The sequence below is a fragment of the Melozone crissalis genome, unplaced genomic scaffold, assembly GCF_028551555.1.
Source record: "Melozone crissalis strain CALT ecotype California unplaced genomic scaffold, PUWL_Pcris_2 ptg000013l_1, whole genome shotgun sequence".
Classification (NCBI taxonomy): Eukaryota; Metazoa; Chordata; class Aves; order Passeriformes; family Passerellidae; genus Melozone; species Melozone crissalis.
The window spans coordinates 19,537,141-19,552,394 of NW_026535791.1; the positions used below are offsets into that span (position 1 = coordinate 19,537,141).

Below are 15,254 nucleotides of genomic sequence, written 5' to 3' on the forward strand. Positions count from 1 at the left end.
GTGCTTTGCGGGGAAAAAAAGAGTCTTACTTTTTGGAATTAAAATAAATTTGTAACATTTGAAATCTGCCATGTAGTAGCCATGTTTTCAACAAGCACTGAATGCTATGGACAAGAGATCCAAATTGAATAATAGCCATATTTCTTATTCAGCCTTTCTTCTAAAAATTGAACCTTAGAGCTAATTGTGACTATCAAGAAAATCACTTTTATTTGCTGTATTGGTATGTTAGCATTGATGATATATGTTACAAGGCTTGTACTTTTATTTTATCTTTAAATGTAAAAGGGACAAATACAGTACATTTCATACATTTTAAAGAATAATAAAAAATTATCAGTGTTTTGTTAGAGTCCTTTAATCCAGTTAGTTAAAGTTTGTAGTGAATACAATGCAAAATGTTTTGGATTTTTTTGTTCACTTCTTTATTATACCTCTTCTCAGCTTGTATTTGGTTTGTTTCAACAGAAATATGCACTCAGGTCCCTGTTCCTCAGTGTTGCTACATTTTAGAAAGAATTATATTGAAATTGATTTAATTTGACAAAGCTATTGGGTAACAGGAATTTTACTTCATGACACGAAGTGTGTGCAAATGTATCACTAATTATCTTCGAATTTTTAAATCTTTTGATCAGTATGAGATAGAACATGCCCTAGAGGTAGCTGTCTCAAAGATATACTTCCATACAGTTACACAAAAGTATTATTGAGTCTGAGAGGAGAAACCCAAAACATTGCCAGCAGTGTGCAAGGGCCACGCTCATCGAATTTAGCTGCGTTATTAAACATGATAAAATCCACAGGAGAGGACCACAGGAAGCAGTACTTTTTAAATTCCATTGTGCATTGAGCAGTGCTTTATGAATTGTGTTGGCTGGGATTTCCAAGTGCAGCAGGTCCTGCTGGTTCCTTGTAATCAGGGAAATGTGATTGGTCCTGTAGGATCCTCTTGCGTCAGTCATCACACGCAAAGGCCAGAGTGAGTGAGTGAGGGTTCCAGGCTGACAAATGCTACTTGTCATCTCAGAACTTCCGAGTAGATGACAAGAACCTTATCTTTAATTTTTACATGTATTTCTTCCAGACCATGTTCCCAAACCTCTGGTTGCAACAATGATGACTGGATTAACCTATCCTGCTGTTGGAGAGTAGCTTACTACATCTTCTTGTTACATGGCAAATTAATATTTGTTATAGCCCTGTAGGAGGCATTACTTTTCTGGGAACAGTTGCTAATGGTTTGTTGGAGTTGAGGCAGGAAGTAGAAGCAGTTGTGGTAGACAACTTGTGAATGAGATCCCTTGATGCTTTTTTTTGATCCTTATTTCTCATAAAGAAACTTTAGAATCCCTTCATTTTTTGGTGATCGGACCAGACAGCACAAATAGATGAAGAACCAGTATTATTATCATCTCCTGGCTTTTTTTGTTGGCTACTGTTGACAAAGTAACATTTACTGCTACTTGGCAGTTTCCATTTTCAAGTAACTTGTGCTTGAATGTCAATCAATCAGTTAATGTGTCCTGCTCATTTAAGGCTGCTGTGTATGATGCAGTCCCCAGGAAAGCTTTTGCACAAGAACTGTGCCTCTGTAAAAAACATAAACTTATGGGATTTTGCATACCTTATGCTTAAACTAAAAAAAGTCAGGTGTTTCATGTCAGCCTTTGTATGCCACAGTAAAGAGACCTAGAAAAAAATAACCACGTTCACTGTTTTGAAATTCTCTAGTCACTTTACCTGCAGTCTAACACATAGTATTATTTGAACTTTCCATTACTATTAAAAAAAAAAAATCTGTAATCAAAGGATGCACCACACTTTCAAATTAGCTTGTTGTTTTTTATGTGTTATGATCACATTATCTCGTGTAGACAAAAGCTAAAATTACTCATTAGAAGTTACGAAATTGAATAGAAATTTCAGTAAACTCTTTTGAATTATAGAAGAATATATCTATGTTCTGAGTTTTCCTTGAGGCTTTAACTAAACTGTAACTGCTTTGCATGCATTTTTGTAGAGTCCTTGTACCTTGTATGTACTAAGAACTGTCACTACCTGTCTCAGCTCAGGAAATGTTTATTTATTTAGAAAAAGAGCAAAGGAGAGCCTTTAAGAGGAAATGTTTTGAGTTTAAGTCAAACCTAATATCCTGCCATCTAGGAAAATATTACCATGTCCAATCTAGTAATAAACCCATTCCTGTTTTTTTTTTTCTGTTGAAACATTGACTTTAAATTAATGTTACAGAGTATTAAATAAGATGATTTATAAGTGAATTAGGTTAGAGTTTTATATGCATTTTTCTGTAATGGTGTGTACAAGGGAGTAAACATTCAGGGGTCGTCGAACTGTTCAGTCATTTTGTGTGTAATTAACATTAGGAATTGACCTAAGAGCTTAGGTTGGGCATAGGAAGAGTGGAAGCCTGAGCATTTTACTACCAGGAGAGAAGAGGTATAAATTAAGAATGTTGTGAACAAAGACTGTTAATTAATTAATTAATTTGGAAGTTAACTCTTTCGAGATGATAGGAAGTGTGTAAGATTGGTATTATACAGAAGTGGAAAAGTGTAATGAAGCTATTTAGTGAAAAGTTACAGATGTAAAGAAAAACAGTACTTTCATGTCTCATTTGTAAAGAAGAAATAAAGAGGTACTTCTAATTTTAAAGGTGTTATTCTAACAAAACAAAAATAATTATACAAGATTTAAAGTCATCTTTGCATTTTTAAAAAGAAAATGCATATTTATGAAACTCTTGTTTCTGAGTAGTATTTACATTTAATGCATTAAAAATGTGGTGGTTTTCAGAGTACTATATTATAGAGTAAGATGTATTTTTACTAAGATCATGTTCAAGCTAAGCCCTATATTTGCTTATGCCATGTTAAAAACCAAAAACACTAGGTAATTTTAGTAAAGCAAATGTGACTTCTATAAGTTATGCTACATCAAATATATGTAAAAATTGAGCTAGATTCTTATTGGCCAATTTAGTAAATTAAATTGATAAAATTCTGTGAGCTACTACTAATCATGTGATGCTTGAAAAGTTTTTTATTAAAAAATAAACCAGGTAAAATTTACATTTTAATTTTAACTTGCCATCTTGCATGTAGTTATGAAAGTTGATACATTTGCTGTCAGCTATCAGCGTTCATTGTTTCTAGTGGTAACATTCCTTTCCATGGGAATGTGTGAGGGCCTGACTGCACAGTCCCGCCAGGCCCATGCACACACCAGGCTCATGGACACAAGCAAGAAAATAACACCTTTGCAGCTGCCCACATGGCACAAAATTGCTCGTGTAAACATGAGTCCCTTTAATAGGTTAATGTTTTCCTTTTCCATCAGCTTTAAAGTCTGCTGGCAGATCTCATACCTAGCCACCAACACACACACACCCCCATGTCGGTCTGTCCTGGCCAGGAGAGCCCTGACCTGTGGTACCCACTTCACCTCTGGCCCAGCCTGTTGGCTGCTACAGCCTGGAGCTGGTAGGAGGTTACATGGATGTGCTTTGTACAGCTCTGGCCACCGTGTGAGCTCAGACCTGGGGTCTCCTGGCAGATGGCCTTTGAGACCCCATTGGTCTCTCCAGTGTGCATGATCTCTCTCACTGTTCCTTGTCACAGCTACCAGCTTATCCTACCTCAAATTTGCCAGTTTAAAAACATGTCCCCTCACATACACAACAGAGAATTTAGAAAGAGAATTTAATAAGGAGATGAGACAGGTTACAGTGATCACATGCAGGACTGTATTGACCAGGAACCTACTTATTTGCAGCTCTCCTGTTTAATCTCATTTCTTCTGTATTTTACCCTGGGTTTATCTTCATTTCTCCCCTCCTTTTGCTCTTCACCTAAACAACCCCATTAAAAATTTCATGTTTGCCTAAAAAGCTCATAATTCCCTAAAAAGTTCCACAGATATCCACGGTTCCCTTCCTCTCCAGCTGGCTATAGCATGTTTCCTCTCTTTGCTTATATTCATGATAATCTTGTCTTTATTCTCATCAGTTAAGAGTTCTGGTTGAAGCTCTTAAAGGTGGTGCTTGAGAAGGTCCTGTTATGGCTCACTGATCAGAGTCTCCAGAGTCCTGGGCTTTGCTACTATTCCTGTTACCTACATTTTGCCAGCTCTGTTCATTTTATCACTTCATATTCTTGCCTTTTCTCTTTTTTCTTAAATAACTGTTAACAAGGTATTTTTGCAGAAAGTTTCAATTCAGATTAGAGGTATTTCCTTTTCCTCCTCATTTTCCTCTCTCCTTCTTTCTCCACCTTGGAATTCTGTTTTTCTGTCTTAAAGGGCTCTTACTCAGGTGGGTTGTTGATGTCCATAGGGAGGAACGAGTTGTCTCCTGGAAATTTATGCCTGGCTTTTCTCTTGCTCATAGGTGTTTTGGTTCTAAGTACAGCCCAGAGTACTGTAATTCTGGGCTGTACTTAGAACCGAATTCTGATAATTAGGAATTGCAGTTCAAATGTGTCTGGTAAATTCTCTGGTGTGTACCATTCCATTTCCTGTTGCTTTATCTCATTTAAGGCTGCTGTGTATGAAGTCTGAAACAGTATTTCTAAAATGTATTTGTGTGAAATATGTTAATTGAAATAATTTTTTTCTTTGTAGAACCAAAATTGCAATTTCAGCCAACACATCAAGTACAGCACAAAGTTATGAATACAGAACAGAATGGCATCAAAGAGAATCATTCAAGACACATTTCTCGCAATGACATGAGACAACCAAGGAATGAGAAACCCCCTCGTTTTCAAAAGGATTTTCAGAATTCAAGGCAGGCTTTGGAAGGTGGTGGGTTGCCAAGAAACAGAGGTCCTGAAAGGCACAGCTCTTTAGAACACTGGACAGATGAAAAAAATAAAAGTGACAGACATTATCCTAGAAATGACAGGTCAAAGGATTTGGGTTATCCCATAACCACTCACCAGAGTGATATTACTTTCAAAAAAAGGGATAACAACATGCAAAACAGAGTAGGAAAAGGAGTGTCTTTCTCAGAATTCAAGGAAAATTCTGCTGCTCAAGATGTGACAGACAACAATAACCAGAAACGTGGGAAAAGGGAAAACCAAACACACAATTCAGAAAATTTTTGTGATAGGAAGGCACGAACAATAAGTAATGAAGCCTTTATGGTAAAACGTGAGCAACATTTTGGTGTTAATAATGATTACCAAAATCCAAGTAGGACTGATAATTTCAGTGCTGTACCAAATGGAGATACTGAGCATCATCAGAAAGGAAGACGAGTAGGACCTATCAAATCGTCAGGACCCACTGTGATCCCATCTTTTGATGATAAAATGTTTTATTACAACACTGGCCCCAAAAAGAGAACTGGGCCCATCAAACCAGAGAAAATACTGGAACCATCGAGTCACATGGAGTATGGAAAAAGTTGGAGACCAGGGGATGAATGCTTTGCTCTTTATTGGGAAGACAACAAGGTATGCCTTTGCTAAATGAGAACTATCTCAAATTGTACCTCTAATGCTCTCTTCCGTGTGTGTGGGAGATACTGAGCACACTACCACTGGGACATGGCCTTTGTTCATAGGTGTGCCGTGTGCTTCTTGCCTAGCTCCGTGCTCTGTTTTTTATATTTATGATGTATGTCAGTTGCATTCACTGCACAAAATTTTCAAGTCCCTAAATCAAGTCCTTGTTTCTGTCATGTACATGGAGTTTAGGTTATCTTAAGTTCCTTACTGAAGCATTTGACTTAAGTGCCGAAAATTTGAAGGGATGAATGTGGATCTAGGTGCTCATATTCTTTGCTGAGGAACAAAAACAAAACAAAACTGTGCTATCTAGAATATCTATAATGGTAGATGTGTAATACCTTTTTCTGGAACAAGTCAGCAGACAAAGAAAGAATAAAGTCTGCAGGAATGGGGCTGTAAAAAGCCTGCCAGTTTTCTTTCAATCGTTACAGAACAGAAACAGCAAAAGGCTTAATTTTGTTTAGCTCTTGTATACTATCAGGTAAAGAATTTGTGGACAAATTAATTATGCTGCATGATAGATTTGTATTACTGATTTTTAAAAGTTTAAATACTTTATTTTCAGCTCTTTTCCCCATTAATGAGATTTCTCTTGCAGGAGGACATTTTGCTTTCTTCTCCTTTGCTAAGAAAGTTTTAGGCTGTTGTCTTTGATTTGTCATCGCCTGTTCAAGAGTTGTCTGCCACTCTTCATTGGTAGTTTCTTTGGGTTTTACCCCTTTCTGATAATCTGAGAACTACCTTAAATATTGTTGTTCTTTAAGTACATTTTATTCACACCTTTTTCTGCTTTTTAAGATTTTTTTAAAGTTTATTATATTTATTATAAATGTTTTCTTTTTTTTTTTTTTTTTTGTCTGCATTAACTCAGTAGCATAACTTTATTTTTCTCTTTTCTGCTGGTATGACTAAAACCAACAATAAACCATGCAGGATTTTTGGTAGTGGCAACCTGTAGTCAGTTGACTGCCTTAAATGGGAATATGTAGCTTGAGTGGATGGATTAGTGTGAAGTATAATGGCACATTACTGAATTGTTTCCTATTTTCAGAGTACTTGCATTACTCTGAAATGAGATCTTGAAGTTTATAAAAGTGCAAACCTTGCAAGATAAATACTTATGTCGTAATCCCAGACTGTTACGTATTCAGCAGATTAGAAGGTGTGTTTTGGGCAGTAATTGGTTTCTTGATAGTTTAAGTAAATGCTACTACTCACTTCTAAGACATGTGATGATAAAATACAGTACTGAGCCTTACCATTTAGGAGGCTGTGATTTTTTTTGTGTTCAGTCAGATAAAATTGATTTAATATGTTCAAGAAAGTATATTTGCATAAATGTAAAAAGCCCAAGTTTTGTGTTTAGAAAAAGGACTTTATGAGGAGGCAGTTTTATCATATTTTCATCATATTTTTATCATGTTTTATTGTGTGATAACATAGGTGTGCAAGTACACACATACAAGCCATATCAGTATATGGCTAATAAGTACTTACAGATGTATATTTTAAGTAAACATCTTACAATAGCATTTCTCTGTATACAGCAGTATTTGTGTTAGTGATTAATTTGTTCTGCTTTCAGGGAGATGAAAATGGGTCTTTTAAATGGTCAGTCTACTTAAATAAGCTGTGTATCTTCTCAATGAATACTCTAAAAATGTTCTGCCATGTCCTTGGGGTCTGACATGTGGAATTTTAAGATACCCGATTTCATATCTAGTACAAATTTAAAACAAAATATAATGCTGACTATGACTAAGTATGTATACACATACAGAGACATATATGAAAAGGAAGTTGTTAAGAATTTGTGGTATTTCTGGTTGTATTTTGTGACCTTTGAAAATTTCTCTTTTAAGTTCTACCGGGCAGAAATTGAAGCTCTCCATTCTTCTGGGACAACTGCAGTTGTTAAATTCAGTGATTATGGAAATTATGAAGAGGTGCTTCTCAGCAACATCAGGCCTGTTCATGCAGACACATGGGTATGTGATAACAAATTGTATTAAAAAATACCAACTACGTAGTCTGTACAAAATATGTAACTCTTAACTAATTAATGCCTACTCACGCAAAGAATGCTACCTACATGTGTAGAAAAAGTTGCAAAGTACACGCACAAAATCTCTGATTTTACTTGTCTATATGAAACCTGATAGACATGTATTACGATGTGGTATTCTTCCTGTATAATAAATTTCAATTGTATTGTTTGAAAATGAATAATTGATCTGTCAACCAAACAGTTTTATGCATGTTTTCTCTCTTAAAAGTTGTTACTTACTCTATTCAACCCAATTTTTTGTTTTATTTCATGTACATTGTATGTTGTTCTGTAAGGGTTAGGAAACAGTCATTTAAAACATACGTTCTGAAGCTTTTCACTACATGTGTATGTATGACTAAAAATACACATCTGTATCCCTTTATTTTGTATCATGATTTTATTCTTGTTTCAATGATTTCTTCTTTGACAAATATTGTAGTGGTCATGTATGCATCAAAATCTGTTTTATGAAGTTTAGAATGTATTATCCTTATGGAAGTTGGAAATTTTAAAAGGCTTTATTAGTGAATATCATGGAAGCAGAGATACATTTCAATTAAAACAAATGTCAGGAATGCACAATTCTTTGCTGTTTACTCTTACTATAAAAGGCTGCACAAAAAATATACATCTGCATATTGATTCCTTAATGATGAGTTGACTGTGCTTATTTTAAGTTCTTACTTTTGGGTCATAGAACCATGTTACTACTGCTGCAGAGGCTGAACAGTCAGCTCCTGTTTCCCAGTCGTCTTTTAACAAGTACTGTTGCCTGTAGCTCTCAGATGCCTCTGAGGTGGCCTTTTTGTACTTAAAAAGATACCTGAAACTCCTCCCAGCTGATGCATTGCTGTTTGTATGAAAATTTACCCTTTATCCTGCCTTCTTTTTGTCCTACACTCTGGCCTGTAAGATGCTAGTTATTTATGGTATGATTGTATTATTTTAACCCTTTTTCTGGGTTAATAATCAGACTTTTCTTCATTTGATTACAGTTTGAGGGGTGGCTTTTATTTTACTTTAAGCCACTGAATGTTAGCTCTCACAGTATAAGAACTTGGCCTAATATTAAGACTAAGTTGATCCTGGTAGTGAAGTGCCATTTCCTACTTGATCCTAGTAGTGAGGTGGTCATTTTCCCTGCCTCTTCTGCCTGTGTCTGACCATGTGTTCTTCCTCATCCCTCTCCTCCCATGTTGGATTGTCAGTCATGTAGCCACAGGATGAAATTGAATTAAATGGACCACATTTTTGTTCCCCCAGGTTGTCTTACTTTATTTCAGAGTTAGTTTGTCAAAGCTGACACAAGGGTGGGACAGTGTATGGAGAGGCAATTCTGACAGTAAGTACCATAGTCCTGACATCATGCTGCCTCCTGATTGAGTAACTGAGGCTTCCTCTGTGATTACTGGAGTCAAAAGAGGAATTTCCAAGGACTTTCAGTCCATTCAAAAGTGAAAAATACCTTTCTCAAGGTTCTTATTTTCTCTCAAGGTAGCCTAATTACATAAATTCAAACAATGACATTTCAGATCATTACAGTTACACAAGATGAATGCCAATCAACATCTTCACAGTAAACATCATTTAAATGAGTTGTTTTCTGACAAATTGCTCTTTTGTTGCTTGAAGGTCCTTGAAGCTGTAGGATATTTGCAGAAGAAAGTTGATTAGGACCTACCTCTTCACTTCTTTGTTTTTGGGTGCTAAGCATAATCCTCATTATGCATTTGCAGTTCTTAATCACCCACTGATGCTCAGCTTTGCCTTTTAAGCTGAACACTGTTGGCCATTTTTCTTTGTCTCAGTGTTCTTATTATGTATAAATCTAGATAGCATGCATAAATGCAAAACAAAGTTATAATGCTGCTTAGTTCTTTGACTTAAGATTCAAGTAACTTGGGTGTATTTCCTCTTTACTGGAGAACAAAACAGATTTTAAAGTAACTTCAATAATTACTTTTCTTTCACTGATCAATGCTACTGGCCCCAAGGAGCATGTATTACTGGAAATATTATGCTGATTTTTATTTCAGTTGTTCCACATAATTTCCAGATAGCGAAGTAAAGTCCCTTTTGCAGGTGCTTGAGTCCATCAATGCTTTTAAACATCACCTCCTAAGGGCACTGGAGCATGCAATTCCCAAAAGTCTGAAGTCAAGTAGGCGAGGCAGAAGGCTGGCTTGGCTGAACAGCAATATAGCAAAAAAGAAGGTGTATGCCCAGTGGAAGCGGGGTCAAGTGGCATGGGAGGAGTACAGAGATGCTGCTTGCCACTGTAGGAAGAAAATGTATGCAGCTGAAACTCAATTGGAGTTGATGCTGCCAGAAATGTGGGGGGCAATAAAAAAGATGTTTTTTTCAAATATATTAATGGCAATAGGCAGTGTAAAAATAACTTCAGCCCATTACAGGATGAGGATGGTCTCCTTACAAACAGGTAGAGGGACAAGCAGAGGTGTTTAAGGCATTCTTTGCCTCCATCTTCAGCATGGGTGATGGACCAAGGGAGTCTCAGTGCCCTGGAGCTGGAGAACCATGACTGAGAATCATCAACTCACAGTTTACTCTGGAATTGTGTGAGATCTGTTTGTCCAGCCGGATCTGTACAAATCTATGGAGCCTGATGGGATTCATCCAAGAATCCTCAAAAAACTGGCTGATGTAATCACAAAACCTCTCACAATGATTTTTGAGTGGTCTTGGTAATCTGGAGAGGTCCCAGCTGACTGGAAGCTGACCAGCTCTATCCCAGTTTTCAAGGAGGTCAAGGGGAACCCTGGAAACTACAGACCTCTCAGTCTCACTTCAGTGCCTGGTAAAATAATGGAAAAGATTATTCTGGGAGATATTGGAAAACACCTGGAGACCAATGCACTCATCAGTCACAGCCAACACAGCTTTGTGTGAGGAAAGTCCTGCTTGTCAAACTGATTTCCTTCTATGACAGGGTAGCCCACCTAGCTGACCTAGGAAAGACAGTTGATGTAATTGTTTTGGATTTCAGTAAAGCTTTTGATGCTGTCTCTCACAGTATGCTCCTGGAAAAAATGTCCAGCCCACAGCTTGATAATCACATTGTGTGGTGGGTGAGCAGCTGGCTCTTGGGTCAGGTGCAAAGGGTTGTAGTGAGCAGGGAGACATCAGAGTTTTGGTGACTGGTCACTAGTGGGGTTCTGCAGGCTTCATACTCAGCCTCTGTGCCCTTCAACATCTTCATTAACAACTTAGACGTAGGAATAAGTTTGCAAATGACGCCAAATTGGGAGCAGCTGTCAACTCCCTTGAAGGCAGAGATGCTTTTCAGAGGGACCCAGACAAATCAGAGGGCTTGGCAGTCACCAAATGTTTGAGGTTTAACAAGGACAAGGGCTGGATTTTCCACCTAGGATGGGGCAACCCTGATCATGTGTGTACACTAGGTAATGAGGGGCTGGAAGCAGTGCTGCAGAAAGGGACCTGGGGATCCTGTCAGTGGCAAGTTGAGTCATCACTGTGCCCTGGCAGCCAGGAGAGCCAGCTGTGTCTGTCCTGGGGGGCATCAGATACAGCATCATCAACCACTCAAAGGAGGGGATTGTCCTGCTCTGCTCTGCACTGGTGTGGCCTCACCTCGAGTGCCATGTGCAGTTTGGGACACCACAATATGGGAAAGACATTAAGCTATTTGAGAGCATCCAGAGGAGGCAGCAAGCATGGTGAAGGGCATTGAGGGGAAGCCTTGTGCGGAGTGGCTGAGGTAATTGGGTTTGTTCAGCCTGGAGGAGACTGAGGGCAGACCTTATTGGGGTCTTCAACATCTTTATGAGGGAATGGTACCTATGTCTTCACTCCTGTGACCAGTGACAGGACGCAGGGAAGTGGCATGAAATAGCATGGTTCAGGGGAGGATATCAGGAAAAGGTTTTACACTCAGAGAACACTGGAACAGGCTCCCCAGGGAAGAGGTCACAGCACCAAGCCTGACAGAGTTCAAGAAGCATTTGCACAGTGCACTCATGCACATGGTGTGACTCTTGGGATGTCCTGTGCAGGGCCAGGAGTTGGACTCGATAATCATTGTCAGTCCCTTCCATTTAACATATTCTCTGATTACACGATTCTTGATCTTAGATATCTGTACTGAAAACTTGTAGAAATACACTATATGTGAGTTCTAATTCAGACTCCTTTTTGAAAGAGTTGCTAATACTGAGAGAAGATTTAGTGAACTCTTATCAAGACGTAAATTTAGCCTATGTCTTAGAAGTGATTGTTCTTTATTGTTTCAGTACTGTTTGTTTAGGACTCATGTTGAATTTCATTTCTTTTCCAACAAATACACATGGATGAAAGTATACCACTGGGAGGAAGAAAAAAAGCAAAGCAAGATGTTGCTTGGCTAGTCACTTGAAAGAACAGCCAAAGTACCACAGTGACCTTATTTTTATGACATTACATATTTTATGAGGTGCTTATTTAATCAACTCAGCTTCTGGTCTGCTTTTGGCAACCTTTGTAAGTGATTTTTGGTTTGTTTGGTTTTTTTGGTGGGTTCTTTGTTTTGTTTTCTTAACTGTAGATCAACTCTGCCTCATATTTTCAGAATACATTGTGCTTACCACCTTAATGAAAAAAGTATAATAATTGATTGTGTACTGTCCATTATGCAGTTTGCTTAGAGTTCTTGTAAGTTTTCAGTCTCTCTGACACCTTACATGCAGCTATTTATCTTTCTGATGGCTAGAAGATAAAGTTGAGTTTTACATTAGGTAAACCAAAAAGGTAGTGGGGATTTTTTTTCAATTATCACGTACAATACCAATATAAATACATTTAAGAACACTAGAACTGCTTATTGTTTTTCGTAGAGCCTGAAAATATGTCCTAGGTATGGAATGCATAGATATTTTTAATAATAAAACATTTGGGTTCCACTATTCTAGAGTTCTTATAAGTGTCCTGTATGTAACACTACAATACTGTACTCCAATAGTTCCCTCAACGTAGCAGGGGTCACTTAAAGTATTTTAATCCAAATAAAAAAAAAGTCACTGAAATGCTATTGTAGAAATAAGAACTGCTTGTTTTTTCTTGTAAATGATGTAAAATTATACTAACAACTGAAAAGCATTGAAAGGACTTTCCTGGATTACTTAATAATTTGTTCTGTGGAAAAAAAATAAAGTCAAGATAATACTTTAAACTCTAAGTCTTACTTTATTCTCTATTTTGTAGAATATTTTTCCCTTCATAAATTATGAAAATGTACAGTCCAAGTGTTTATCTTGTGATATTTTCCCCCAAAGCCAAGTAAGTCTTTGCTTTGTTTTCCATTCCCTGTTTCCTTAGTAATGTCATAGGCTTTTTTCACCCTCTTTATGCTACAATTACCTTTTTTTTTGTTTTCTACTGCTGTATGAAGGAAATAAAAATCGTAGCGTACCCTATGTATGTATGTAGTTTCACTTACATATGTTATGGCCTTAACTGCTTGTTCTCTAAACAAGCTGGAATTCTTACAGATTCTTTGAGTACAATTATTTTAATTCCTTAAGAATTCCAATTATGAAGTGAAGCCTATAGTTTAGCTTTGTTCGTCTTCCTGCAGTATCTTGCACTGGATTTCTGCACAAAGATAAAAGAATGCAAAAATTATTATTAAGACATAAATATTATACATATTCCTGGTTTTTCTAGAATTTCTTTTGTTCTGTGGAGACTGAAAATCCATTTTGCAGGTTTTCTCAGCTCATTCCTCCAGTAAGGAATGAGCTGAGGAAGGAAAATAACAGGATTGTGGATTGCAGTTAATTCTTGCTGGCAGACAGTTCAGAGTTCAAGTTCGATAACATTGTATCTTGTCACGGAGCTTTAAGAGCTTTTGTGTCTGTTGAATTACCTTAAACTGTAATTCAGGGCTTGATCATAGCTTTCCATTTCAGGTAAGTGAAGAGGTAAACTCCTCTTAGTTTTCTGAAGGTGTTTGTACCTCCCTCAGCAGTGTAAAGAGCAGTGCTGAAAACCACTAAATGGTAAAGGTTTACAGCTGTTTCTTTAAGCTGGAGAAGGCTTTTGCCTTCCTGTTTTATGGAGGTGTTAAACCCATTCAAATGTCTTTATGACAGTCTAATAACTACTTGAAAGATTGCGTGCTGTTTCTTTATGGCTCTTAGGCCTAGATGCCCTTGGCATCACACTGTGGTCTTTTTGTGTTGGGTGTAAAGCAGGAAATCTTTCCCACTGAATAAAGTAGGTGCAGTAGATAAATGTGTCCTGGCTGGATCTCTTATATACCTTCTGTCCTCATTGACTACACAAAAACCAAGGCTGATAAAAGACAGTGGTACAGTCTACTTAATTGGTTCTAAGATTCCTGTAGAAAAAATGTCCCTGAGTATTGCATCAGAGAAGACCTTGATGTCTTTAATTCTTTGGCTTCTGTACTGTTAGGAAAATCTCTAGAATAATTTTACAGTTCAAAATAATTCAATGACTCAATCCATTAAATGAAGATGAGTGTTTTGGACTACTCATCTTCCTGAGTGATGGTGGACATTTGTTGAAATTAATCAAAAACATTACTAGTGTGACTTTAGTTTCCAGAAAAGGCTATCTTTTGGCTTTAAGAAAGCACTTGAGCTGTAGGCAGTAGTTTTGTTGGGATGTGCCTTACTTTCTATCTTGTCAAGTTGGTGATTTCCCTGTCCTCCTAGACTGAAAAATTGCTTTTCATAGTCTAACTTAAACTTTTATTTCTTACCTGAGACTTTTTGTACTCACTGGAAATATTGTCTTAAATTCCATTGCATCTTTTACAGTACACCATCATACATGCCCTACACACAGTTTAACCTTCAGGTTCTCTCAGGATAATTCTTTATGTAATTATTTATTTCTCCAGCCTTCTTTTAAGGGGAATTATTTTGAGATGAACTTTTTGAAAACCACTTACCCTGATCAACTGCTAGTAAATGGTTTTCTTTAGCACCTTATCCTCTGAGAAGCTGCATAGTTTTTCAGCCTTCAACTTGAACTTGTTGTATGCATGTTGGAATAGAGATAGACGTTCACAATTTAGCTGTTCTTCTGAAAGTTACTACCCCTTAGCTGAAACATGGTAACTGACATTGAAAGGTGGTTAAAGAACAGCATTTTACTTTTTAATAAACTGAAAGTAGGCAAATTTCAATTGAGGAGGTAATTTCTACCAAGTGGGCATAAACCAGGGGCTTTCAATTTTATGGTTGTATCATTAGGCATTGTAAAATATATTTGAGTCTTCACCTTGAGCATTTCATATTCATCAGACTAGGAAATATTGCTACTAATTATTACCAGCTCTGCAATTCAGATTAAGGACATATTCTTAGGTTTTACAATTATTGAAAATAGCCGTGGCAGTTAAAGCTGGACTCTTGGAACATTACACTATTCTTCTCCTTCTCCTCTTGTTATTAATTTTAATTGCATATAATGACAGTTCATTATTTGGAGACTGCATATGGGCTCCTTCCTTGGGTTATTTTGAGACTGTTTCTCACTAAATATCTTCCTTTAACCTGAGTTGCAATTTTGTTTTGAGATAGTTTTTGATCCTGCTCTAGTGTGATTAAAGTTCTTCAAAATCTCATTTTGAGAATTCTGAAAGATTCTTTGCTTGGATTTCTCTATATTGCCCGTGTTGA

At 37.0% G+C, this 15,254-nt stretch overlaps 1 protein-coding gene across 1 annotated transcript in view; it reads left to right on the top strand.

Moving 5' to 3' along the window:
• The window catches only part of TDRD3 (tudor domain containing 3), a 95,415-nt gene that overhangs the window by 63,006 nt on the left and 17,155 nt on the right, over positions 1-15,254 (top strand). Inside the window, exons 11-12 of the mRNA XM_054271391.1 lie at positions 4,642-5,480; positions 7,400-7,525. Coding sequence (XP_054127366.1) covers positions 4,642-5,480; positions 7,400-7,525 — 965 coding nt within the window. The remainder of the gene's footprint in view (positions 1-4,641; positions 5,481-7,399; positions 7,526-15,254) is intronic.